This window comes from Eurosta solidaginis, chromosome 4 (genome assembly GCF_040869045.1).
Source record: "Eurosta solidaginis isolate ZX-2024a chromosome 4, ASM4086904v1, whole genome shotgun sequence".
Taxonomy (NCBI): domain Eukaryota; kingdom Metazoa; phylum Arthropoda; class Insecta; order Diptera; family Tephritidae; genus Eurosta; species Eurosta solidaginis.
The window spans coordinates 26,753,405-26,778,889 of NC_090322.1; the positions used below are offsets into that span (position 1 = coordinate 26,753,405).

General features: G+C 40.8%; 1 protein-coding gene across 1 annotated transcript in view; it reads left to right on the forward strand.

Moving 5' to 3' along the window:
• LOC137247561 (zinc finger protein 93-like) overlaps positions 1-25,485 on the forward strand; it is a 73,005-nt gene that overhangs the window by 30,333 nt on the left and 17,187 nt on the right. Inside the window, exon 3 of the mRNA XM_067778544.1 lies at positions 8,759-9,159. Coding sequence (XP_067634645.1) covers positions 8,759-9,159 — 401 coding nt within the window. The remainder of the gene's footprint in view (positions 1-8,758; positions 9,160-25,485) is intronic.

The window sequence follows — 25,485 nt, forward strand, 5'->3', positions numbered from 1 at the left end:
CTGTTCTTTTGAAAGTTTTTCATGTTATTTATGAAACACCACGCTTTTTTTGTGTTTGGAGCTTGATTTAAATTTTCTATGGCTAAATTGAAATTTTCCTTTTTTGCTTTTTTTACAGCTTCCTTCCATTCATCTTGAAGTACACAAGCATTTTCAAGATCCTCAATTTTATTAGTTTTCTTTGCTTTTGCTCTAGCAGCATTCAAAGGTCTATATTTCCTTTCAAGATCTTTACTCCACCACGCTTTTGGGGTATGTTGCAAGTCATTTAAGTCCATTGTGGCCTTCTTCTTCGCATTTTTAAAAGCATCTACCAGATCTTTCACATTACTAATATTTTGAATTTCTCCAATGTTCTTAGCTAGAGCTTTCTTGGATACAAACTTGATTGGTATTCTTGAAATTTATTTTACATCTATTACGATTGGACAGTGATGACTGTGCCCTACGAATGAATTTTTGCATTGCCATGTTACTTCACTCCGAAAACCAACAAATGACAGGTCTAAAACACTGGCCTGGCCATTACCCATTAAGTCCGCATTCCTAAAAAAAGTCTTTGCACCATCATTTATACAACTAAGATTTGAATTATTGATGAGAGAAAGTAGAGCCCTTCCTTTGGGTGTGTCATTCGTGTCACCCCAAACACTCATTCTGGCATTGAAATCACCGAGCAAAATTACATTGGTTTGACCATTTAGAAAAGAAATCAACCTGGCCATTTCATTATTAAATGTTTCCAAATTAATGGATGGCTGCAAGTAAACCGAGCAAATTTCTAGTTCTTGCAATAACAATATCAAATGTAGTCCTATACTTTATTTTGCTAAATAAGATATTTTTCTTAAAGCCTATCGCTACGCGTCCATACCCATCTGATCTGGTTTTTTTTTTATCATCTTAAAATTTGTTAATTTATGGTCAACATTCTCCTCATCATGGGAGAAAATCTCTTGCAAACATATAATATCTATTAAATTTTGTTGATTAAATATATCAATATTGAATTTGTTTGTCTTTAAACTTTGACAGAGTATATTGTGCTAATCTTACCATTAGGATTACGAAATCTTTCCACCCTCTCTTCCAAAAACTCCCCCATTGCATTTTTTTTACACATGTTGTATAATACTGAGACTAGTGGATCATCTCTTGTTAGTGAAAACCTACTTTGTAGCTGATTTATGACTCTTTCTAACTCCGAAACTCTTGTCCATCCTGGCCTGTTATAGCAAGGTATGACTTCAGCCCGACTCCTTTTTCCCGCATTGGGGCTATTTTCTTCTCAGTATTGCTGGCTTTACGAGCCACTAAATTATATGACTTTGTCAAAAATCTTTTATTTGTTTCTAGATTGGCATTTATTGTTTTTGCGCTGTTTGAATTTAGCTGCGGAAACTCTTCTTCATATTCTGTTAACAAACTGAACCTATTTTGTCGCTCTGGACTGTGCAATTGCGAGTATGTATCATACGCCTCTTTTTTGCTAATTTGTTTAATTGTCATAACTTCAATTACTTGTTTCTCCTTTTGCCATGCTGGGCATACATTTCGATTTAGAGACACATGATTGTTATCACCACACAAGATACATTTTTTATTTTTGCAATCCTCACCACATTTACCCTCATATCCACATAGAATGCATCTGGTCTTTGCTCTACAGCTGGCCTTCGTATGACCCAACCTTCCACAATTATAACACTGCTTGGCAGGGGGGAAGTAATGCCTTACCTTACAATTTGTAAACCATAGTTGTACCTTTTCTGGCAGTTCTCCACCAGCAAATGCAATTTTTACTGTCTGTGTGTTTATGAATTTTAGTTTGTCTTCTTTGTCCCTACGTTTAATCCTAGACACAGCCGTCACTTTGACCTCAGTTACCAAGTTATTGAAAATTTCCTCTTCTGAAAATTCTTCAGGTACATACCTTATTACCCCATACGTTTCTACAAATGATCTCGGAATAAATGGTTTACCTCCATTTCTAAAAGTTTTTCATTAGTTACGCACATGTTCGCAGTTACCGCAGTCTCAAAAAAAAATTTATATAGTGATTTCCCTAGAGCCTTTACCTCTTTGATTCCTTCAATTCCTAGGTTTCTAATTTTGGACCATAATACAAGGCCTCTCTTCATAGTCACACTCCTTTGTACTCTTTATCAAAAAAAATTGTTTCCCTGTCCTTATTCTCCTTTTTGTTTTCCTCCAACTTTTCATTATTCACCTCATTTATTCCAGACATGTTGCCACCAATGGCCTGATTATCTTCACTTTCCTCCTCCATACTATGTGTTTGCACATTTTTATTACCTTCCAGTGAACTTGTATTGTCAATGCTGTCTGCTTTCGGGATCGCCCCTAATGTCATACCATTTCCATCTACATTTCCTTTGACTGTACCTTTTTTCACTAACATTCCTTGCACCGGAGGCATTTTTTTTGCATGCTTATTTGGATGAGCTAACATAGCTTTGTTAGCTTCCCTATGCCTGTTTCCTTTTGACCTACGTATTTTCGGTTCCCAATCTTCTCTCATTGCTCCTAATTCCGATAAGGAATCCTTCACAATGCCCTCAACTACATCCATAGCGTTGCCAGTAACGCCCGACGCCGAAGCGTCCGCCATTTTGTAGAAGTCCCGAGAAACTTCTACAGATTTTGCCGCAAAAACAACACAAAAAAGAGTCAGCTACCTTACCCAGTATAATATAAATACTTACAGTACTCGTATCCAAAAATTCTCCACTTCTGTTTAAATTTTTCAATGGTTAATAATTTCAATCAAATTCACAAATGAAACTCAAATTTATTTGGTACAAAACCAGTCTCAAAAAAGAAAGAAAAACTTTTAAAATGGCCGCCAAGAGGAATCACAAAAACCAACAAGTATCGCACGTCTTTTCTCTTGTAATGCTCAAAACGGAATGTGTGGTGTTTAATATACAGCTAAAGCTGGAGTCATTGGTGCCGTATGTCGTATCGCTGTATCCGTATCCCTAACGTAATCAGCTGTTTATCGTTACGACGGTAAACCAAAACCCAATTGGTTGGCTACGATACGGTTACGACCTTAGCTCCACCAATAATCGATTGCATTGATTCTCATAAGGTTGGTCGAATCAGCTGTTAAAAGGTTACCGATACGGTTACCGATAAAGCACCAATGTCTCCAGCTTAATGGAAGGAATAACAGCTGATGGTTGCACCAAAGTTTATCGATAGCGGTTTTAATCGATTGCTTCTACGGCTAGGGACCAGAGCTGTAAAACTGTGCAATCATTTGAAATTTTTAATCATTGATTTAAGAAAGCTTGCTCATCATTCATTCATTCCTTGTTAAGGAATGCGGCTTAAAAGTTAACCCATTCTTCATTCAGTAGTGGAAAAAAAGAATGCACTAATGAACTCATTCGAAGGAAGAATGGAGTAATTGAATGAAATACAAACATTTTTCAACACAGAATAACCATTCAAATGAACGCAACCTTTACTGAGTTTGCACACTCTTTTCCAGTACCAATCAATTATGAAAAATGTCGTACATGCACAAAACCCGCTCAAATATCACATGGTTGCATTTAATTAAAGCCACTTCAAAATATCTACACAAAAATTTAATTATTGTCCGTAATGACCAGTTCTTTCGATATTTGAATGGTAATAAAGCACAAAGAAGTTAACTGGAAAAGTATTCTTATTGAAAATTTCCTAAAATTTAATAATAAAAAAAGCAAATGACAAAGATTTCAAAATCCCTGTTCTGAAAATTGTCATCGTTCTTAAGAAGTGTTGCCAATGTGCCAAAAAAGCCAGAAAAAGTACTAATCTACATTTGAACGTCTTCAATTGTTGATTAAACAATTGAAAGTTATATATTATAAAAGCTTTTAAGCTCCTTCATATATTCTTCCTGGCGGTTTATGGTGAAATAGTGTATCTATACTGGTTTGTGAGTTTGCAAATTGCAATAGCAATATACTATTTTTCTCTATTTTCTCAGAAAATATTCATCTAAACACAATAGTTTGAAATTACAGGCATTTAAAGTAGGCTCTATAGGTAGTTGTAGCTTTTTTGATAGCAAAGAAAATTAACTTTGAATACAAATCTGCTCAAGATAGAATTCAACGTTTTTTTTAATTTAAAACGATTTGATTTATTTCTTTTGCTTTATTTTTATATGAACAACCTCTGCGTTTCGCTGTCACCGGAAGAAGAAGGCCCCAGAGCAAAAGTGAAGTTGGCTACATTTCCGCCAGCAGGTGACATTTACCATCTGTCAGAAATGCATAGTATAATAAAATGGGTGACATGACAGATTAAATATAAGTACATTACAACTCAGCCAATCTGACTTAGTTATTGACCTCAATCAGCTGAGGTTGTGTGACCTGTTGCAGTTGGTGACTGAAGTGGGTCTTGTTCATCGTCATTAGGCAGGCACCATTTACGAATTTTCATAGCTTCAACAATGCCGTCATATGGCAGATGTGTCAGTTGGCAGTTATCTATATCCCTTATGACATAACGATCATTCGGTAGTACTTTGTGTATAACATACGGGCCCCTATATTTTTGAACGAGTTTCTTATTAGTTCCTACCGTGGTATCCACGTGCCTAATGACTAAAAAATCTCCTACTGAATAGGTTTTTGCCGGAACAAAAAATATTGGTTATTATACTCTTGAGAACGCTTTATATTCCTAAGTGCCTTTTGCCTATTTTTCTCATGGTCTCTAGTGGTTTCATCCACTAGTTTGTCTTCCATAGATTCGGTAAATTCAACCTCGATACTACCTCTTTGATTTACCCCAAAGAGTAAAACGCTAGGCGATTTTTTCGTAGTACTATGAATACTGTTGTTTAGAGCATATTCTATTTTAGGCAACTTGGCGGTCCAGTCGGAGTGTTCCACGGACTCAGTAAGTTTACTCAACACCGTCTTGAGGACACGATTTACTCTCTCGACCTGTCCATTTGCCTGCGGTGATGCTACTGCGACCTTCACATGGCTTATATTTCTTTTCCATAAGTAGTCACTAAACTCGAGGGACGTAAAGCAAGTTCCGCGGTCAGTTATGATACGTCTGGGGCGGCTATAGTAAGAAAAATATTTATCTAGTGAGTAGCAGACTTCTTTTGTACTCGTGGAATTAACCGGATATAATTCTACAAATTTTGTGAATGCGTCAATCACGACTAAAATATGTTTGCGTTTTGATTTAATCGCTGGCAAGGGAACGAAGTGATCTAAATGAATGGTGTCAAATGGTATTGGTTTTTTAGGAATACTAAACATGTTATGCTCATTGGAATGAGCTGGGGTAGAGTACACAATACACTTAAGACAATTCTTAATGAACCGGTCAACTTTATCCCTCATACTTTCAAACCAATAAGTCTTGCGTATTTGATTATAACATTTCTCTGTTCCTAAATGGCCAAATTTCTCGTGAGTTGTGCGGATTACATTTTCCTCCATCTCTGAAGGTATACAAAGCATAATCCTCTCGCCAATTCTCCTACACACTAAACCGTCCACTAGTTCATACCCTATGACTTCCGCTTTCTCCAGTTTGGTCATGAGCTTCCTAAGCTTCTCGTCTCGGTTCTGAGCAATTTGGATCTGAACAGCCAGATCATCCCAGTCTAGAGCGGCCACTAACTCACTTTCAACTTCGTCAGACCAGGGTTGCGAATCTACAAGTTGAGAATACTGACGACTGCTAATACTGCTTTCATCGGGTTTTGAAGTGAAATTTATGGAATAATATGCTGAATAGAATAATAATGCTCCAATGCCCACCTAGTTATTCTTGGATTGACCTGTTTCTTATTTAGGGTCATAGTGAGTGCGTTGCAATCTGTTATGATTTTAAATGGCACACCTTTTAAATATATTCTAAATCTGCGGAGAGCATATATGATCGATAGGGTTTTTAACTCAAAGCTATGATATCTAGACTCAGCTGGTGTCGTTGTTTTGGAAAAGTATGCTATTGGATGAAATTTCCCATCGTCCAGCTTTTGTAGAAGCACAGAACCAAAGCCCTGGCTGCTTGCATCGCAATGAAGTTGTGTTTCACGTTTGCGATCATATATTGCTAATAGCGGTGAACTTACTAAAATATTGCGTAATTCCTCAAATGCCTTGAAACATTCCCTTGAAAACCTAAATTCAGCATCCTTGCGTAGTAAATCTGAGAGTGGCTTAGCGATTTTAGAAAAATAAGGGACACATTTTCGAAAATAAGAAAACAAACCAATACAAGAGCGGAGCTCTTTATGATTCTTTGGGATTGGGTAATTCGCAATTGCCTTAATATGGATCCTCGAAGGCTGTATTCCTGAAGGAGTAACTTGATAACCCAAATACTCAATGACGTTGTAGCAAAACTTGCACTTCCCAAGCTTAAGTTCCAAATTTTTTTCATAAATCCTCCTAAGCACTTTACGTAGGATCTTGATATGACTTTCAATATAACGTGACGCTATTAATATCGGAAGATGTTATAGACAAATCTCTGAAAATTGGCCGGTGCATTCTTTAACCCAAATGGCATTCTAAGGTACTTGAATTGCCATGTGGTGTGACAAAAGATGTTAATGGAATAGATCCCTCATCCATTGCTAACTGATTGAACCCATCTTTCAAGTCCAAGAGAGTGAACCACTTTTTCCCCGACATATAATCTATACAATCGTCTATTAGGGGCAATGGAAAATTGTCGCGTACTGTTTTCTTATTCAAAGCTCTGTAATCGATGCGCATACGAGTTTCGCCACTCTTTTTTTACCAGGACAATCGCAGAAGTATAAGGGGAGTTACTTAGTCGTATAATTTCGCGCTTCATTAAATCATCAGTGATCTATTGTACCTCTTCCCTATCCTTAAACGATAATCGTCTTGGCAAAGAATAGAAAGGTATATCATCCGTTGTTCGGATTGTCATTTTATAGTCATACGGTTTTTTTTCAATTGATGTAGGTGATAAATATTCACTAGACAACACTTCCATTACTACCCCTCTTTCTCGTTTAGCCAAACTGGGCCCTATATCTATTTCCGACTGAAAAACACTCTCATCTATTGCTCCTATCTCTTTCACAGCTGAATCAAACAGACCCGTCATATCATAGGGGTAATTGCCCATTTCTTTTGAGTCCTGCTTATTATGATCACATCTGTCATATACTTCACTTAATGTAGGCTTATTACCATCTAATTTAACACTTAAGTCACCATGAATCAGATATATATTTTTTCGGATCTTCTTTTTTTAATTCAGTATTTCTAGAAGGTACCTTTTGTTTTACGTTTTTATTAAATTCATTTGATATTTCATTTAATTGTTTTAAGTTAATGTTAAATTTTTGCAAAAAATCTCGACCAAGAATTAATGGAAGAGTTAAAGTTTCATCTGGAACTATTATTACATTAATATTTCCAATTAATTTACGAAAATAAATTGCACACAATGCTGTTCCAAAAGAATATATCCTTCTTTTACCAACGCCAACGAATTGTGTAGGCTTTGCCCGAAATGACAGCTTAACAAATTTTTCAGCACATGATCTTTGCATAAGGCTAATAGTACTACCGGAATCGAAAAGAGAGATGATATTTGTAAAATCTGTACATCTGTTTCGATTTTTATCGTAAAAGGCCACACTTACCTCTTGCTGAGATTCTAAAGGAACATAGTCATCCATGGATACGGCTGCAACTTGAGATGTTTGGGTTTTCTTCTTTGGGCAATTCCGATGCATATGTCCCAGTTGGTGGCAAATAAAACATGACTCGGCTGGGCGTTGCGGCTTTGGGCAGGCACTCTGATAAGGCCCGAATCGCGAGCAGTTGAAACAACGTACAGTGGAAAGATCTTCAGTACTGTTTGCCTTTACTGCGGTATTTGATACCTCTATGCCTAATGGTTTGCGCACACCAACGCTGTGACGACGTTGCTCGTAACGTTCCATTCGGCGTATGAGTTCGCTTATGGTATTAGCGCCATACAAGATGCTTATATTGTTTCTGCTGTCTGGGATTCCGTCCACTATAGTGTCTACCAACTCCTGCTCAATTATCTCCGATTGGACAGCGATTGATTGCATTGCCACCACATAACTGACACACGATTCTGACGGTTTAGTTTGCGTAACCGTAGCTGGCGATAGACCTCCTGTCGAGAGCAATTATGGCGGAACATTGCGCATATTAAAAGCTTCAACGTGGAGTAATCCATTAGGCCTTGGTTTAAAGTGAATTCTTTCGCTGTGCCAGTCATGCATCGGCTCAATACTAGGCATTTATGTCTTTCATTGTAGTTGTTAGCATCAGCATAGTCTTCAAACTGTAAAAACCACCGATTTATATCGTAGTGATTGTCGCCACTAAACTTCGGGACTGCTGCATCAAGTTCGTCGAAATGGATGTAATTTCCTATGCGCACGACCGGGCCAGATCCCAATTGCTGGACTACACCTTGGAGCTCCATTACTTCTTTACGTAGCTTCAATAATCTTAAATGCTCTTCGAGGTGGTTTATTTCTCCACTTGATGGTGTGGCTTCAAGGCCAACAGATACGTCAGAAGCAATAGTTGGGCTTATGGCATAGTTTGCAGCGGTTCATTCATATGAGGCTGAGTGGAACCATACCAGGCAACGTTGTTAGTATTCTCACTGGACATTACGACGGTCCCGCCAGAGGCATCGGACAGCATAACAGCGGGTGAATTATGATGTACAGCAGTAGTAGTAACAGCAGGCAATGTAGTGGCAGCAACAGCGTTAAAAACAGGCAATGTAGTGGAGGAGGCAGCAGGTGATGTAGTGGCAGAGGCAGCGTTAACGGCAAGAAATGTAGTGGCAGCGGTAACAACAGGAAATGTAGTGGCAGCGGCTGCAACAGGCAATTTAGCAGCGGTGACAACAGGCAATTTGGCAGCGGTGACAACAGGCGCCATAGTGGCAGCAGGAAATGTATTGCCAAAAGTACTACTTACAGCGGTCGATGAAATGACAGAGGCAGGAGGAGCACCAGGAGCAGGTGGAGGTACAACGATGGTGCTATTTTCAGAAGCCTTAGGTTTTCTTTGTGTATCTGTAGATTTCTGCTCCACTGTCGATGCGATTGATGTATTAAAACGTGTGAGCGGCATTTTCACTTTTTTCTTTTATGGTTCGAGTTTTTCTTCTAATATTAATATATGCGAATAGAGGGTAGCACCCCACACCTGAGGATGAAATTTGTTTCTTTTAATTTAAAACGATTTCAACAACCTCTGCGTTTCGCTGTAACCGGAAGAAGAAGGCCCCAGAGCAAAAGCGAAGTTGGCTGTATTTCCGCCAGCAGGAGACATTTACCATCTGTCAGAAATGCATAGTATAATAAACTGGGTGACATGACAGATTAAATATAAGTACATTATAATATATTTATCAAATTTCTCGGAATTAGGAAAGGCGGTGGCACAATGACATTTTTCATAAAGATGTGTTTAACACAAGCTTATGCGTGACAGTAACAGAGCCACAATGAATGATGGGCATTTGTAAACAAATGTCAGCTGATGTTTACTTTCGCCAAATGTGTAAATTTGTTTGCGTTGCGAGCAGGCAACAATTTTCACAAAAGAACGAAATTATACTTGTTTCATACATATATATTATCTTTATATATTAATTATACGCTTTCATCAACTTCAAAAAGGGAAAATGGGAAGATTACAAAACGTTCACAGACAATCGCTTCGCTGCCCTCCCAATCCCGTCTGATACCCATCAAGGGGAGCGCGTATTCCGCAAGGTCATCGAATTCGCTTCGACTCGTTTTATTCCCGCCGGAAGAATGGCGGAAATCCAGCTACATTTTCCAGCGGATACCGCAACTCTTGTGAGAGAAATAACAGACATTAACCAACGCATTAGACAGCATGCGAATAACCACAAGCGGGCGAAATGGGAGGAGCACCTAAAGCATTGTAACCTCTCTACCGGTGTGGGTAAGCTATGGTCAACGACAAAATATCCATCGCATTCGGCGATAAAGTGCTTTTAGGTTCGAAAAAATGCGCGAACGGCTACCTCCCTGATCTCTCCAGTTTTTTCGCCTCGCGAAACCTGACATCACCGACTAAATTATCAGCGACCTTATTTACAACATGGACGTCGAAAATGTAGCCCATTTTGAACATCCACGTCAATGGCACTACGCTATCGACTGTCTTACACCCCAAAATCTTTGGTGCGACGTTTGATCAAGGTCTACATTTTGGTGAGCATGCAGCCGCAATTGTACCTAAAATCCAGGGCCGTAATAAAATCCTCAAATCTTGCTGGCAGAACTTGGAGAAAAGACAAAGAATCGCTCATTCCCACTTACAAAGCAATTGGCCAGCCGATTGCATGTTACGGGGCCCCGATATGGTCACCAAGCCTAAAGACTACTCACTGGAAGAAGCTACAGGCCTGCTAAAATACTGCTCTCAGAACCGCCACGGGCTGTCTTCTTATGTCCTCAGAACACCATCTATATAATGAGGCGAGAATATTCCCCATCAGGGAGAGAAATGAGATGCTAAAAAAATAGTTCCTGTTGAATACCCAGAAACCCGGGCATCCCAACAGATATCTAATTGATGAGCCAACACCGCCCAGGGGGTTCAGCATTATGAGGAAATAGCTCACCTGAGAACACAGGCAAAAAGCACAAGCAGGTCCTCAGTGATATCTATGCCAGGAATTTCCCGACGCATCCAGTTCTTAAAGAAAAATACCGAGAACTCACAGACACTCACCTACATGAAACCAACAATCTCTTCAATTGTAATTTGGAACCAACGCCTCTAAACACCCTTGTCATTATGGTCCACCCCTGTTGAAACTGCAGGTTTCCTTGGACTCCCGTTATAGGATATTGATGAAAATTTGTGATCGGTCGCGCCAATTGGATGGGGCGAAGCACTGCTACAACAACAAAAACCACATTGAACCTTCTACTCCTTAGGTGCCAATAATATAGGTCATAATTTTTAAGGGGATTTTTCAGATTAGGAGAACAAACGTTTTTAATACAATAGACACCATCAGCTAAACCAAACCTAATGGTGAGTATTTAAATTTAAGACAGGTTCTGTAAAAATCTTCATTTTACTCGATATTTATTATTTACATAAGTTTAGCACCTCTTTTATACATATTTTTACTCGCCAAATTCAGTAAATAATTATCAGTCTAGTAGTGTGAAAAAGCTGCCTTCTAATTCAAAATCATGTTCGATTCTGTGCGGGGCTTTAAGCCATAACGTTCCTCAAAAAATCCAAATATTTGTTGCTTGCTCGTAAAATTGTAAAATAAATAAATAAAATAAACTCCAAGCTCAGCTTCCTTTTCATATGACGGCTCCACATAAATGTAAGATGGTGATGAAAACATTGAATATGTATGTGATCGCCAGCACGTGTGGCTGCACAAAGTTCGTTAAAAAGTGTAGGATTTGAGAGTAAACCTCGTGCTGCCATTACACCATCAGCCTGTGTTTGTGCATGCAAATTTTTAGCGTCTTGTCAGGTGCGAACATTTCCATTAACAATAAGTGGTTTTTTGATCGTTTTCTTTACTTCAGACATAGCGTTAATATTAAGAGGTTCTGATACCTTCTGCCACATGTTTCGTCCATGTAATGTCAAATATGTGGCACCACATTTTTCTAGTTGACGTGCCATTTCCACTGTAGATGGTACTGATTGCTCTCCATTGTCATTTAATCAGCGTAATTTTACCGATAGCCATATGCTTGCTTTAGAGATTGCCCATGATTGCGGAGAGCCACAATTCAAATCCATGCCATCAACATATGGATATATTAACTGGGCTGCATAGGAGAACTCATGCGCCTCGCATGCAGTGAGTTGTTATATACAAGAAATGTCCTCTAAACTTGCGGTAAATTTATTATCACAAGCCTTTGTACTATTTATAAAAGAATCAGCAACGATCATTGGTGTCAATGCCAGTTTCACACCAAGTTGACGAAGACGCCGCCTGAATTCGTATTTGCTATATCGCACCATTGCTGACTTTGCAAATCCATGTCATGTGTTCTTTTTAGTGTTAAAAACATTTAAAATATCTATATTTGGCCTTTGCGTGTATTATTGCCAGTTAAATTCGCAGATAATTACATTTATTTCCATTGTGTACAATACTTATCCACAATGTTTATTTCGACGCTCAACTTGTACACAAATGTCAAATTCTTCTTATGATTTGTTGGCAACAAAATTTGAGAGTTGGCTACTTTTCAATATCAGATGGCGCAAGTGTCGCTTAATCTACCGTTCTCCATCAAAATACGTGTAATCTACTCATAATACATAAGCATGGGTTAAACTCATCTATATGAAAAAGTGCTTATGTGTCGGACCTGGAAGATCCAACGAAATCGCCGATTGACCTATGTACTTTGATGTATTTAAATTTAAATGACTTAAACTCAAATATCTTTTTTTGTTATATTATCGACAAAAAATATCCACAATTTACTCTATTTGGTCAATGCACAATGTGTTCATTTACAAAATCTCTTTTACTACAATATCAAAATAAGTAGGACATATAGAACCATTTTGACATATAGCAAGAAAGCAATATATTGTCTTTGCGAAGTTTAAGAGAAACTGAAAAGAAAGAAACAATTACTGGCATATTGCGATGATTTAAGGCAACTGCAGTTTCACCGTGTGATTCGCGGTTCGAATCTCGGTGCAACCTTTGATAACATTCTGCGGTTTTCGAAATGGTACCATCGCAGTATATCAGTAAATGTTTCTTTCTTTTCAAAAATAATGATTGAATATTTAATTATTATAACCCGGCGTTAAGCTCATGAATTCTTAAATATTAAACTACTTGAATAATTACAAGGGGGGCTATTATTTCTATTGATAAATTTTACGCCTGTTTTGCACCCAACTCCTGAATTGATTTAACATATCTGATGGCAATGAAAGTATACAAAGAAATAACCTTGTGGAAAAAGTATTTAGTACTGAATGGAAAAAAGTGTGCATTCATTTCAAGTTTACATTCATTAATGATTGGGAATGGTTCCTACATTCACACTATATTGAATTATATTTTATTTATTTATTTATTTATAGCCTTTACCCGCGGCCCCGTCCGCAAGGAAAATTTTAAATATATGGGCTATTCGCGTTAGCCTGCTTATTATCTGTTTAAAATTTTGTTTTCTGTCTAATGCATTTTATTTTTGTAATTGAGTAAAAAAAAGGACTAAATGAGCTGATAACCTGATAGGATCCCAAATGATCCCGAAATTATACAGAAAAAGCTACGAAATGACGCGAACGCTATCGCGGACGGATCCCGAAAACCATTCAGAAATGCCCCGAAAGGGTCTCCAAAAGTTCCCCGAATAGTCCCAAAAAAACCCGAAATGAGAGCGACACGATTCTAGACGTATCCAGAGAACCACACAGAAATGATCCCTGAAGGTGTTCCAAAATGATCCCGAAAAGGTTCCGAAATGACCCTGACGGGCTCCCGGGCGGATCTCAAAAACCATCCAGAAAATATCCAGGAAGGGTCCCTAAATTATCCCGACTAACTCCAGAAAAAGTTCCGAAATGGCTCCGAGGGGATCCACGATGGATCGCGAAAACCATACAGAAATGATTCCGGAAGGATTCCAAAATGATCCCGAAATAGTCCGGAATTGACCCAGATGGGATCCCGCACAGATCCAGAAATGATCCCGGAAGGGTGCAAAAACTATCCCGGAAAAGTAACAAAAAATCCCGAAATGGCTCCTACGACATCCCGGACGGATCCAGAAATGATCTCGGAAGGGTTCCCAAATGATCCCAAAATGGTCCCGAAATGACCCTGATGGATCCGGCAAACCATCAAGAAATTATGCCGAAAGGGTCCCAAAATGATCCCGAAATAATACAGAAAAAGTCAAGAAACGACCCCTAGAGGATCCCCAAATGATCCCGTATTAGCCCCGAAAAGGTCCCGAAATAACCCCGACGGGATCCCGGACAAATCCCGAAAACCATCCAGAAATGATGCCGGAAGGAATCCCAAATGATTCCGTAAAAGTCCCGCATTGATTCCGACGGGATCACGAACGGATACCGAAAATCATCCAGAAGTGATGCCGGAAAGGTCCTCAAATGATCACCTAATAGTCCCGAAATGACCCTTAAGGGGTCATGGACGGATCCCATAAACCATCCAGAAATGATCCCGATATAGTCCCGAAGAAGTCCCGAAATGACCCTGACGGGATCTCGAACGCACCCCTAAATGACCCTGACGGGATCCCGGACAGATCCCGAAATCCATCCAGAAATGATCTTGGGAGGGACCCCAAATGATCCCGAAAAAGTCCCGCAATAATTCCGAGGGGATCCTGATCGGATACCGAAAACCATCCAGAAGTGATGCCGGAAGGGTCCTCAAATGATCACCTAATAGTTCCGAAAAGACCCTGACGGGATCCCGAACGGATCCCGACAACTATCTAGAAATGATGCCGAAAGGGCCCGCAAATGATCCCGTATCAGTCGAGAAAAAGTCCCGAAATGAACCCGACGGGATGCCGGACGAATCCCAAAAACCATCCAGAAATGATGTCGGAAGGGACCCCAATGATCCCGAAAAAGTCCCGCAATTATTCCGACGGGAATCTGAACGGATACCGAAAACCATCCAGAAGTGATGCCGGAACGGTCCTCAAATGCTCACCTAATAGTCCCAAAATGACCCTGAGGGCATCCCGGACAAATCCCGAAATCCATCCAGAAATGATCTTGGGAAGGTCCCAAAATGATCCCGAAATAGTCTCGGAAAAGTCCAGAAATTACCCTGACGGGTTCCCGGACGAATCCTGAAAGCCATCCTTAAATGATCCCGAAAAAGCCCCGAAATGACCCTGACGAGATCCCGAAAGGATTCCAAAAACTATCCAGAAATGATGCCGGAAAGGTCCTCAAATGATCCCCTAATAGTTCCGAAATGACCGTGACGGGATCCCAAACGGATCCCGACAACTATCCAGAAATTATGCCGAAAGGGTCCGCAAATAATCCCGTATTAGTCGAGAAAAAGTCCCGAAATGACCCCGACGGGATCCCGGACGAATCCCAAAAACCATCCAGAAATGATGCCGGTAGGTATCCCAAATGATCCCGAAATAATCCCGAAATGACTTCGTCGGCATCCCGGACGGATACCGAAAATTATCCAGAAGTGATGCCGGAAAGGTCCACAAATGATCCCCTAATAGTCCGGAAATTACCCTGATGGGATCCCGGACGGATCCCGAAAACCATCCAGAAATGATGCCGGAAGAGCCCCCAAATGATCCCGAAAAAGTCCCCAAATGACCCCGACGATATCCCGGACGGATCCCGAAAACCATCCAGAAATGATGCCGGAAGAGCCCCCAAATGATCCCGAAAAAGTCCCTAAATGACCCCGACGAGATCCCGCACGGATCCCGAAAACCATACAGAAATGATGCCGGAAGAGCCCCAAATGATCCCGAAAAAGTCCCCAAATGACCCCGACATACTCCAGAAAAGGTTCCGAAATGGCTCCGAGGGAATCAGCGACGGATCGCGAAAACCATACAGAAATGATTCCGGAAGGATCCCAAAATGATCCCGAAATAGTCCGGAAATAACCCAGATGGGATCCCGCACAGATCCAGATTTGATCCCGGAAGGGTCCGAAAACTATCCCGGAAAAGTAACAAAAAATCCCGAAATGGCTCCTACGGCATCCCGGACGGATCCAGAAATGATCCCGGAAGGGTCCCAAAATGATCCCAAAATGGTCCCGAAATGACCCTGATGGATCCGGCAAACCATCAAGAAATTATGCCGGAAGGGTCCCCAAATGATCCCGAAATAAAACAGAAAAAGTCACGAAACGACCCCTAGAGGATCCCCAAATGATCCCGTATTAGCCCCGAAAAAGTCCCAAAATGACCCTGCGGGGATCCCTAAAGGATTCCGAAAACAATACAGAAATGATGCAGGAAAGGTCCTAAAATGATCCCCTAATAGTCCCGAAATGACTGTGACGGGATCCCGACAACTATCCAGAAATGATGCCGAAAGGGTCGGCAAATGATCCCGTATTAGTCGAAGAAAAGTCCCGAAAGGACCACGACGGGATCCCGGAGGAATCCCAAAAACCATTCAGAAATGATGCCGGTAGGTATCCCAAATGATCCCGAAATAGTCCCGAAATTACCTCGTCGGCATCCCGGACGGATCCAGAAAATTATCCAGAAATGATGCCGGAAAGGTTCCCAAATGATCCCCTAATAGTCCCGAAATTACCCTAATGGGATCCCGGACGGATCCCGAAAACCATCCAGAAATGATGCCGAAAGGGTTCCCAAATGATCCCGTATTAGTCGCGAAAAAGTCCCGAAATGACCCCGACGGGATCCCGAACGGATCCCGAAAACCATCCAGAAATGATGCCGAAAGGGTTCCCAAATGATCCCGTATTAGTCGCGAAAAAGTCCCGAAATGCCCCCGACGGGATCCCGGACGGATCCCGAAAACCATCCAGAAATGATGCCGGATGAGCCCCAAAATGATCCCGAAAAAGTCCCCAAATGACCCCGACGAGATCCCGGACGGATCCCGAAAACCATCCAGAAATGATGCCGGAAGAGCCCCCAAATGATCCCGAAAAAGTCCCCAAATGACCCCGACGATATCCCGGACGGATCCCGAAAACCATCCAGAAATGATGCCGGAAGGGTCCCCAAATGATCGCGAAATAGTCCCGAAATGATTCCGGAGTAGTCCCGAAAATGTTCCAAAATAACCCCGACGGGATCCCGGACGGATCCCGTAAACTATACAGAAATGATCCCGGAAGGGTCCCAAAATGATCCCGAAATAGTCCCGAAAAAGTCCCGAAATTACCCCGGCGTAATCCCGGACCGATCCCGAAAACCATCCAGAAATGATCCCGGAAGGGTCTCGATATGACCCTTACGGGATTACAAATAAGGTGAAGCTAATTATAAAACCATGTTAATAAGGCAGCAGGCGCATTGGAGCGAATAAAAAGTTAGATAGAAACATACAGGTAAACCTAATAAAAGCGTGCTAATAAATACAATTGATGGAGGGCGGATGGCGGGAGCAGAGGAGAGGACCACTGATCGTTCCTCCAAAATTGTCTAGATCTCTTTCTGTATGTACCAGATACCAAAAACTATTGATTTAGGAGAAAATTTAGATTGAGTTATAACAATTTATGGATTTTACACCAGAGGGGGGGTGATAAAGGGGGGCGGGCGGAGGGTGTCACTGCTTACTTTGTAAGCCCTCGACTTATTTGACCCCTTGAGTCTGTGATATTGGTGAAGGCCAGTATACGTAAAGTTATAATGTGTAAAAATTATGAAAAATAATTTCTCGAAGGGGTCATGGGACCCCCACCCCTCTTTCCATGTTCGAAAAAAATTTCGCTAGTAGAGTACTGTCTGTGTCCCAAATTTCATCAAAATCCGTGTAGCCATTCTGGCGTGATTCAGTCGCAAAGACGAAAAAATATAATAATTAAATTATAACTGTTCCTAGGGGGCGGGGACCACGCCCCTTTTGAAAAATATATAGCTAGTAGATCCTTCTAGACTATTGGCTATATGTGTGCAAAATTTCATCCAAATCGGTCCAGCCGTTCTTGCGTTATTGAGTCACAAAGACAAACGTCTGGACAAACATCCAAACATCCAAACATCTTAACATCCAAACTTTCCCATTTATAATATACTAGCCTTTACCCGCGGCCCCGTCCGCAAGGAGAAAATGAAATATGTGGGCTATTCACGTTAGCCTGCTTATAAAGTTATCTGTTTAAAATTTTTTTTCTGTCTAATGCATTTTATTTTTGTAATTGAGTAAAAAAAAGAACTTTATGAGCTGATAACCTGATAGGATCCCAAAATGATAACGAAATTATCCAGAAAAAGCCACGAAATGACCCCGACGCTATCGCGGACGGATCGCGAAAACCATCCAGAAACGCCCCGGAAGCGTTTCCAAAAGTTCCCGAAGTAGTCCCAAAAAAACCCGAAATGACAACGACACGATTCTAGACTTATCCAGATAACCACACAGAAATAATGCCTGAAGGGTACCAAATTGATCCCGAAATAGTCCCGAAAAAGTTCCGAAATTACCCTGACGGGCTCCCGGACGGATCTCAGAAACCATCCAGAAAATATCCAGGAAGGGTCCCTAAATTATCCCGACTAACTCCAGAAAAAGTTCCGAAATGGCTCCGAGGGGATCCACGATGGATCGCGAAAACCATACAGAAATGATTCCGGAAGGATTCCAAAATGATCCCGAAATAGTCCGGAATTGACCCAGATGGGATCCCGCACAGATCCAGAAATGATCCCGGAAGGGTGCAAAAACTATCCCGGAAAAGTAACAAAAAATCCCGAAATGGCTCCTACGGCATCCCGGACGGATCCAGAAATGATCTCGGAAGGGTCCTCAAATGATCCCAAAATGGTCCCGAAATGACCCTGATGGATCCGGCAAACCATCAAGAAATTATGCCGAAAGGGTCCCAAAATGATCCCAAAATAATACAGAAAAAGTCACGAAACGACCCCTAGAGGATCCCCAAATGATCCCGTATTAGCCCCGAAAAGGTCCCGAAATAACCCGGACGGGATCCCGGACAAATCCCGAAAACCATCCAGAAATGATGCCGGAAGGAATCCCAAATGATTCCGTAAACGTCCCGCATTGATTCCGACGGGATCCCGAACGGATACCGAAAATCATCCAGAAGTGACGCCGGAAAGGTCCTCAAATGATCACTTAATAGTCCCGAAATGACCCTTAAGGGGTCATGGACGGATCCCATAAACCATCCAGAAATGATCCCGATATATTCCCGAAGAAGTCCCGAAATGACCCTGACGGGATCTCGAACGCACCCCTAAATGACCCTGACGGGATCCCGGACAGATCCCGAAATCCATCCAGAAATGATCTTGGGAGGGACCCCAAATGATCCCGAAAAAGTCCCGCAATGATTCCGAGGGGATCCTGATCGGATACCGATAACCATCCAGAAGTGATGCCGGAAAGGTCCTCAAATGATCACCTAATACCAAAATGCCCCTGACGGCATCCAGGACTGATCCCAAAATCCATCCAGAAATGATCTTGGGAAGGTCCCAAAATTATCCCGAAATAGTCTCGGAAAAGTTCAGAAATTACCCTGACGGGTTCCCGGACGAATCCTGAAAGCCATCTCTAAATGATCCCGAAAAAGTCCCGAAATGACCCTGACTGGACCCCGAAAGGATCCCGAAAACTATCCAGAAATGATGCCGGAAATGTCCTCAAATGATCACCTAATAGTTCCGAAAAGACCCTGACGGGATCCCGAACGGATCCCGACAACTATCTAGAAATGATGCCGAAAAGGCCCGCAAATGATCCCGTATTAGTCGAGAAAAAGGCCCGAAATGAACCCGACGGGATGCCGGACGAATACCAAAAACCAGCCAGAAATGATGCCGGAAGGGACACCAAATGATCCCGAAAAAGTCCCGCAATAATTCCGACGGTATCCTGAGCGGATACCGAAAACCATCCAGAAGTGATGCCGAAAAGGTCCTCAAATGATCACCTAATAGTCCCAAAATGACCCTGACGGCATCCCGGACAGATCCCGAAATCCATCCAGAAATGATCTTGGGAGGGTCCCAAAATTATCCCGAAATAGTCTGGGAAAAGTCCAGAAATTACCCTGACGGATACCGGACGAATCCTGAAAACCAATCTTAAATGATGCCGAAAAAGTCCCGAAATGACCCTGATGGGACCCGGAAAGGATCCCGAAAACTAACCAGAAATGATGCCGGAAAGGTCCTCCAATGATCTCCCAATAGTTCCGAAAAGACCCTGACGGGATCCCGAACGGATCCCGACAACTATCCAGAAATGATACCGAAAGAGCCCGCAAATGATCCCGTATTAGTCGAGAAAAAGTCCCGAAATGACCCCGACGGGATGCCGGACGAATCCCAAAAACCATCCAGAAATGATTTTGGAAGGGACCCCAATGATCCCGAAAAAGTCCCGCAATTATTCCGACGCGAATCTGAACGGATACCGAAAACCATCCAGAAGTGATGCCGGAACGGTCCTCAAATGCTCACCTAATAGTCCCAAAATGACCCTGAGGGCATCCCGGACAAATCCCGAAATCCATCCAGAAATGATCTTGGGAAGGTCCCAAAATGATCCCGAAATAGTCTCGGAAAAGTCCAGAAATTACCCTGACGGGTTCCCGGACGAATCCTGAAATGATCCCGAAAAAGCCCCGAAATGACCCTGACGGGATCCCGAAAGGATTCCAAAAACTATCCAGAAATGATGCCGGAAAGGTCCTCAAATGATCCCCTAATAGTTCCGAAATGACCGTGACGGGATCCCGAACGGATCACGACAACTATCCAGAAATTATGCCGAAAGGGTCCGCAAATGATCCCGTATTAGTCGAGAAAAAGTCCCGAAATGACCCCGACGGGATCCCGGACGGATCCCGACAACTATCCAGAAATGTTACCGAAAGGGCCCGCAAACCATCCAGAAATGATGCCGGATGAGCCCCAAAATGATCCCGAAAAAGTCCCCAAATGACCCCGACGATATCCCGGACGGATCCCGAAAACCATCCAGAAATGATGCCGGAAGGGACCCCAAATGATCGCGAAATAGTCCCGAAATGATTCCGGAATAGTCCCGAAAATGTTCCAAAATAACCCCGACGGGATCCCGGACCGACCCCGTAAACTATACAGAAATGATCCTGGAAGGGTCCCAAAATGATCCCGAAATAGTCCCGAAAAAGTCCCGAAATTACCCCGGCGTAATCCCGGACCGATCCCGAAAACCATCCAGAAATGATCCCGGAAGGGTCTCGATATGACCCTTACGGGATTACAAATAAGGTGAAGCTAATTATAAAACCATGTTAATAAGGCAGCAGGCGCATTGGAGCGAATAAAAAGTTAGATAGAAACATACAGGTAAAGCTAATAAAAGCGTGCTAATAAAAACAATTGATGGAGGGCGGATGGCGGGAGTAGAGGAGAGGACCACTGATCGTTCCTCCAAAATTGTCTAGATCTCGTTCTGTATGTACCAGATACCAAAAACTATTGATTTAGGAGAAAATTTAGATTGAGTTATAACAATTTATGGATTTTACACCAGAGGGGGAGATAAAGGGGGGCGGGCGGAGGGTGTCACTGCTTACTTTGTAAGCCCTCGACTTATTTGACCCCTTGAGTCTGTGATATTGGTGAAGGCCAGTATACGTAAAGTTATAATGTGTAAAAATTATGAAAAATAATTTCTCGAAGGGTCGTGGGACCCCCACCCCTCTTTCCATGTTCGAAAAAAATTTCGCTAGTAGACTACTGTCTGTGTCCCAAATTTCATCAAAATCCGTGTAGCCATTCTGGCGAGATTCAGTCACAAAGACGAAAAAATATAATAATTAAATTATAACTGTTCCTAGGGGGCGGGGACCACGCCCATTTTGAAAAATATATAGCTAGTAGATCCTTCTAGACTATTGGCTATATGTGTGCAAAATTTCATCCAAATCGGTCAAGCCGTTCTTGCGTTATTGAGTCACAAAGACAAACGTCTGGACAAACATCCAAACATCCAAACATCCAAACATCTAAACATCCAAACATCCAAACATCTTAACATCCAAACTTTCCCATTTATAATATATATTAGATTAGATATTAGATTTAAGGAATCAAACACAACAACCATAAGTTTTATTTACAGTGTTTGACAATAGGACTTAAAACAAGGTAAATATACTTAGATACAAAGTGTGTCTACAAAATTTTAAATAGTTTAAATTTTAATAGTAAGGAGGATTGATGAGGTTGTAAGGGCAATAGGTAGTAGAAAAAGATAAAGATAAAGAAAAATAGGTATAGGAAAGAGTGGAAAGTTTATAGAAAGAAAGGGTCAGATTTTAAAATTTTAAATTTGCTGAACAAAATAACGCAATAGTTTTCTTTTAAAGGGCAATGTTCCCTTGATACTTCTAATCTCCATCGGTAATGTGTTCCAAAGACGAACCGCAGAAACAAAAAATTGACGCTCAGATGTTCGTGAGTTGAATGCCAAATGCAGTATTTGTGAGGAGCGTACTGATCTTGTGAATTTTAGCCGCTCACTAAGATTTAAGGGTTCCTTATTTACCAGAATCCTTTGTAGGTGTGCTACGGACCTGAACTTTAGTAGATCATCTAGTGGAACACAACATATTTTCACAGCATATTCGGAAATGTGTTCGTAACGGCTAATGTCGTAGATATAGCGTGCAATATTATTGTACAAAACATTAAGTTTTCTACTACAGACACTGTCACAATTCGCATAAAGTTCGCAACCATAAAGTAACGTTGGAATCAAATATGCCTTCGCTAAGAGCAACCTTATTTTAACTGGTGTGAAGTGCTGAGTAGTCCACAGTACTCTTAACCTTCCATAGACTTTGCCTATTGCTGCAAAAATATGATTGTTCCACGTCAATGTTCTATTGAAAGTAACACCAAGGTTTTTTACGGTGACGGCAAATGGTATCTCAGTGTTGTTAAGCATTACTTTGGGATAGCGGTTAAGGTCAAAGGGTTTCTTATAGATAGCGATGCATTGTGATTTACTGGGGTTTAAGAATAGTCCATTATCACTAGCCCATTCATTTAATAGGCATAGATCGACGTTCAGATTGCGTATGCAAGTTTCAATGGAGGCGAATGGACTACTTAGATATATTTGAACGTCATCGGCATATATGTGAACATTGCTGTGCTTAAGAACATTTGGTAGGTCGTTTATATATAACACGAAAAGTAAAGGCCCAAGTATAGATCCTTGCGGAACACCTTTAGTTACAGGCAATAGGTCAGACATAGAACTACCCACACTTACTGATTGGGATCTCTCATTGAGGTACGACCTGATTAGATCTACAGCTGGGTTAGAAAAGTTAAAAAGGTGCTTAAGCTTAAAACAAAGTAATGCATGATCGACCGAGTCAAATGCCTTCGAGTGATCTAAAAGAGCAAGAAAGGTAACACGATCATGGTCCATATTCTGCCTTATATCATCCGTGACATTTAAAAGCACAGTAATACAGCTTCTATTTTTCCTGAAACCAGACTGGCGTGGACTAATTAGGGACTTACTATTTACGAACGAGTTTATCTGCCGATTCACTATACGTTCGAACACTTTTGACAGAAATGGCAAAATGGCGATAGGCCTATAATCACCATTCAATAACACTCACACTTTGGCTTTGAGTAAAAGTATTTTAAGCCATTCAGGAATGAAGATTTATAATACGCAACCAAATAATCAAAATTTTTTTAAAGAATGCGGAGAGAATGCGCACTCAATTGATTCAATCTTTTTACAGCTCTGCTAGGGACACATATAGTGGAACTACACCACAAATCACACACAGAAGATTGCGCATTCACGAGTTCATAATTGCTTCGTTCTGCGCATCTACGTCACACTTCACTGCTTGAGCTAATGAAAGAAAGAGAGAAAAGAACAAGAGCTAAAGGAAAATGACGTAAAATTGCCCATAAAAAACAGCTGATCTTTTGTTTACATGCGCAATGCGCAATCCTGTGTTTGATTTGTGGAACTACACAATTTTGAACTCGTGAATGCGCAATCTGGGTAGGTAATTTGTGGTGGAACTACATTACACGACAAAATATTCTTACTGCTACAATAACTACGAAATATTTTGGTAATTCTTCACTATAGCTCACAACTGCTAAAACTCGTGCAAAAATATCAGGAGAGGTTTTCGAAGACCCGCTTTGGACCCAGGACCACGAATACGAAAGCGGAAATTTAAAATGTTATTTCTTTCCAGATTTTCCAGGTATTTGCAAACAAAATTTAAAAATTTCATGTGGCTGTTGTAATTTTGTTGTACGAAAAAAAAAAAAAACAGTAGGGAAAGTGTTTTGCGCGGGTTTAGTTTTGATCTACAAACCGGTGTTGGACCCAGGGTCATTTTTTATAATCGCCAATGCTGAAAGGTGTTCTGCTCAAAAAAACTATGGATTCCACCACCGGTTTCGAAGCGCTCCGAGGCCATTTTTCGGTTTTTTGGAAATATCTTTTGACAGAAATTAAATTTTTAATTTGCGCTTCCGTGTCCCGGGTCAAAAAAGCATCTTTTGACATCTCTGCCGATATTTTTGGACGAGTTTTAGCAATTGTGAGCTAAAGTAAAAAATTACCAAAATTTGTGCTCCTTGTTTTTATGGCTGGCAGCCATAAAAGAAATTGTATTTTGTAGCATAACCAAAGTCATGATAAAAGCCAAAAGAACCTTCATCTACTCTGGTCAATGATGTAAAGAATCCGACACATTTGTATTACTCCGTTGTTTCCCCCACGAACTGAATATTATTGCTATTATCATTATTAAGCCGTGCCTATTTCAAACTTTAAGGTACAGCTTAGCGTATATAAAGCTGTTTTTGAATTCCAGTGTAAAAAATTACAGTTGCAAAAAAATTCCTGACATTCTGCTGTCAAGCAAATGGCGAACGAAAAAGTGCATCATTGGATGCCATGCGGACAGGCTTTAAGGGTAAAGGCCGCGGCATATGAAATTTTTCATATAGATGTTGCGTTTATATTATAAACTTTATAAATATGAAGGAACTTCAGACTTGGCAACTGAAGTTTATTTCGCCTTGCCCATTCCCATTCAAAATTTCGCGAAGCACTGTTTTAAACATTCTCCTTATACAACAAAACTACTTGCTAACATATTTTGTGTCGTATTCATTTGTTATATTGCAAAAAATATTAGAAAATTTACCAGCGAGTGGGAAAAATAAGTTCACTTGCAAAGTGGCCAGCAGCCTTAGCCATAGCAAATGTCAAATTCTTTTTATGCTTTGCTTGCAACAAAATCTTCAAGTTGGCTACTTTTTCACGTCAAATGGTGCCAGTGTCGCTCAATCTACCACAATGCATAAAATACGTGCAATCTACTTATAATCACAAATCACACACACAAGATTGCGCATTCACGAGTTCAAAATTGCTTCGTTCTGCGCATTTACGTCACACTTGACTGCTTGAGCGAATGAAAGAAAGAGAGAAAAAAACAAGAGCTGAAGGAAAATGACGTAAAAATTGCCCATAAAAAACAGCTGATCTTTTGTTTATATGCGCAATGCATAGTCTTGTGTGTGTGATTTGTGACTCATAATGCATAATATAAGAGTTAAAAGCTTCTACATGCAAAACTGCTTATGTGACGGGCCTTTAATTCGGTTATATGAATCACAACCCTTCAAAAAAC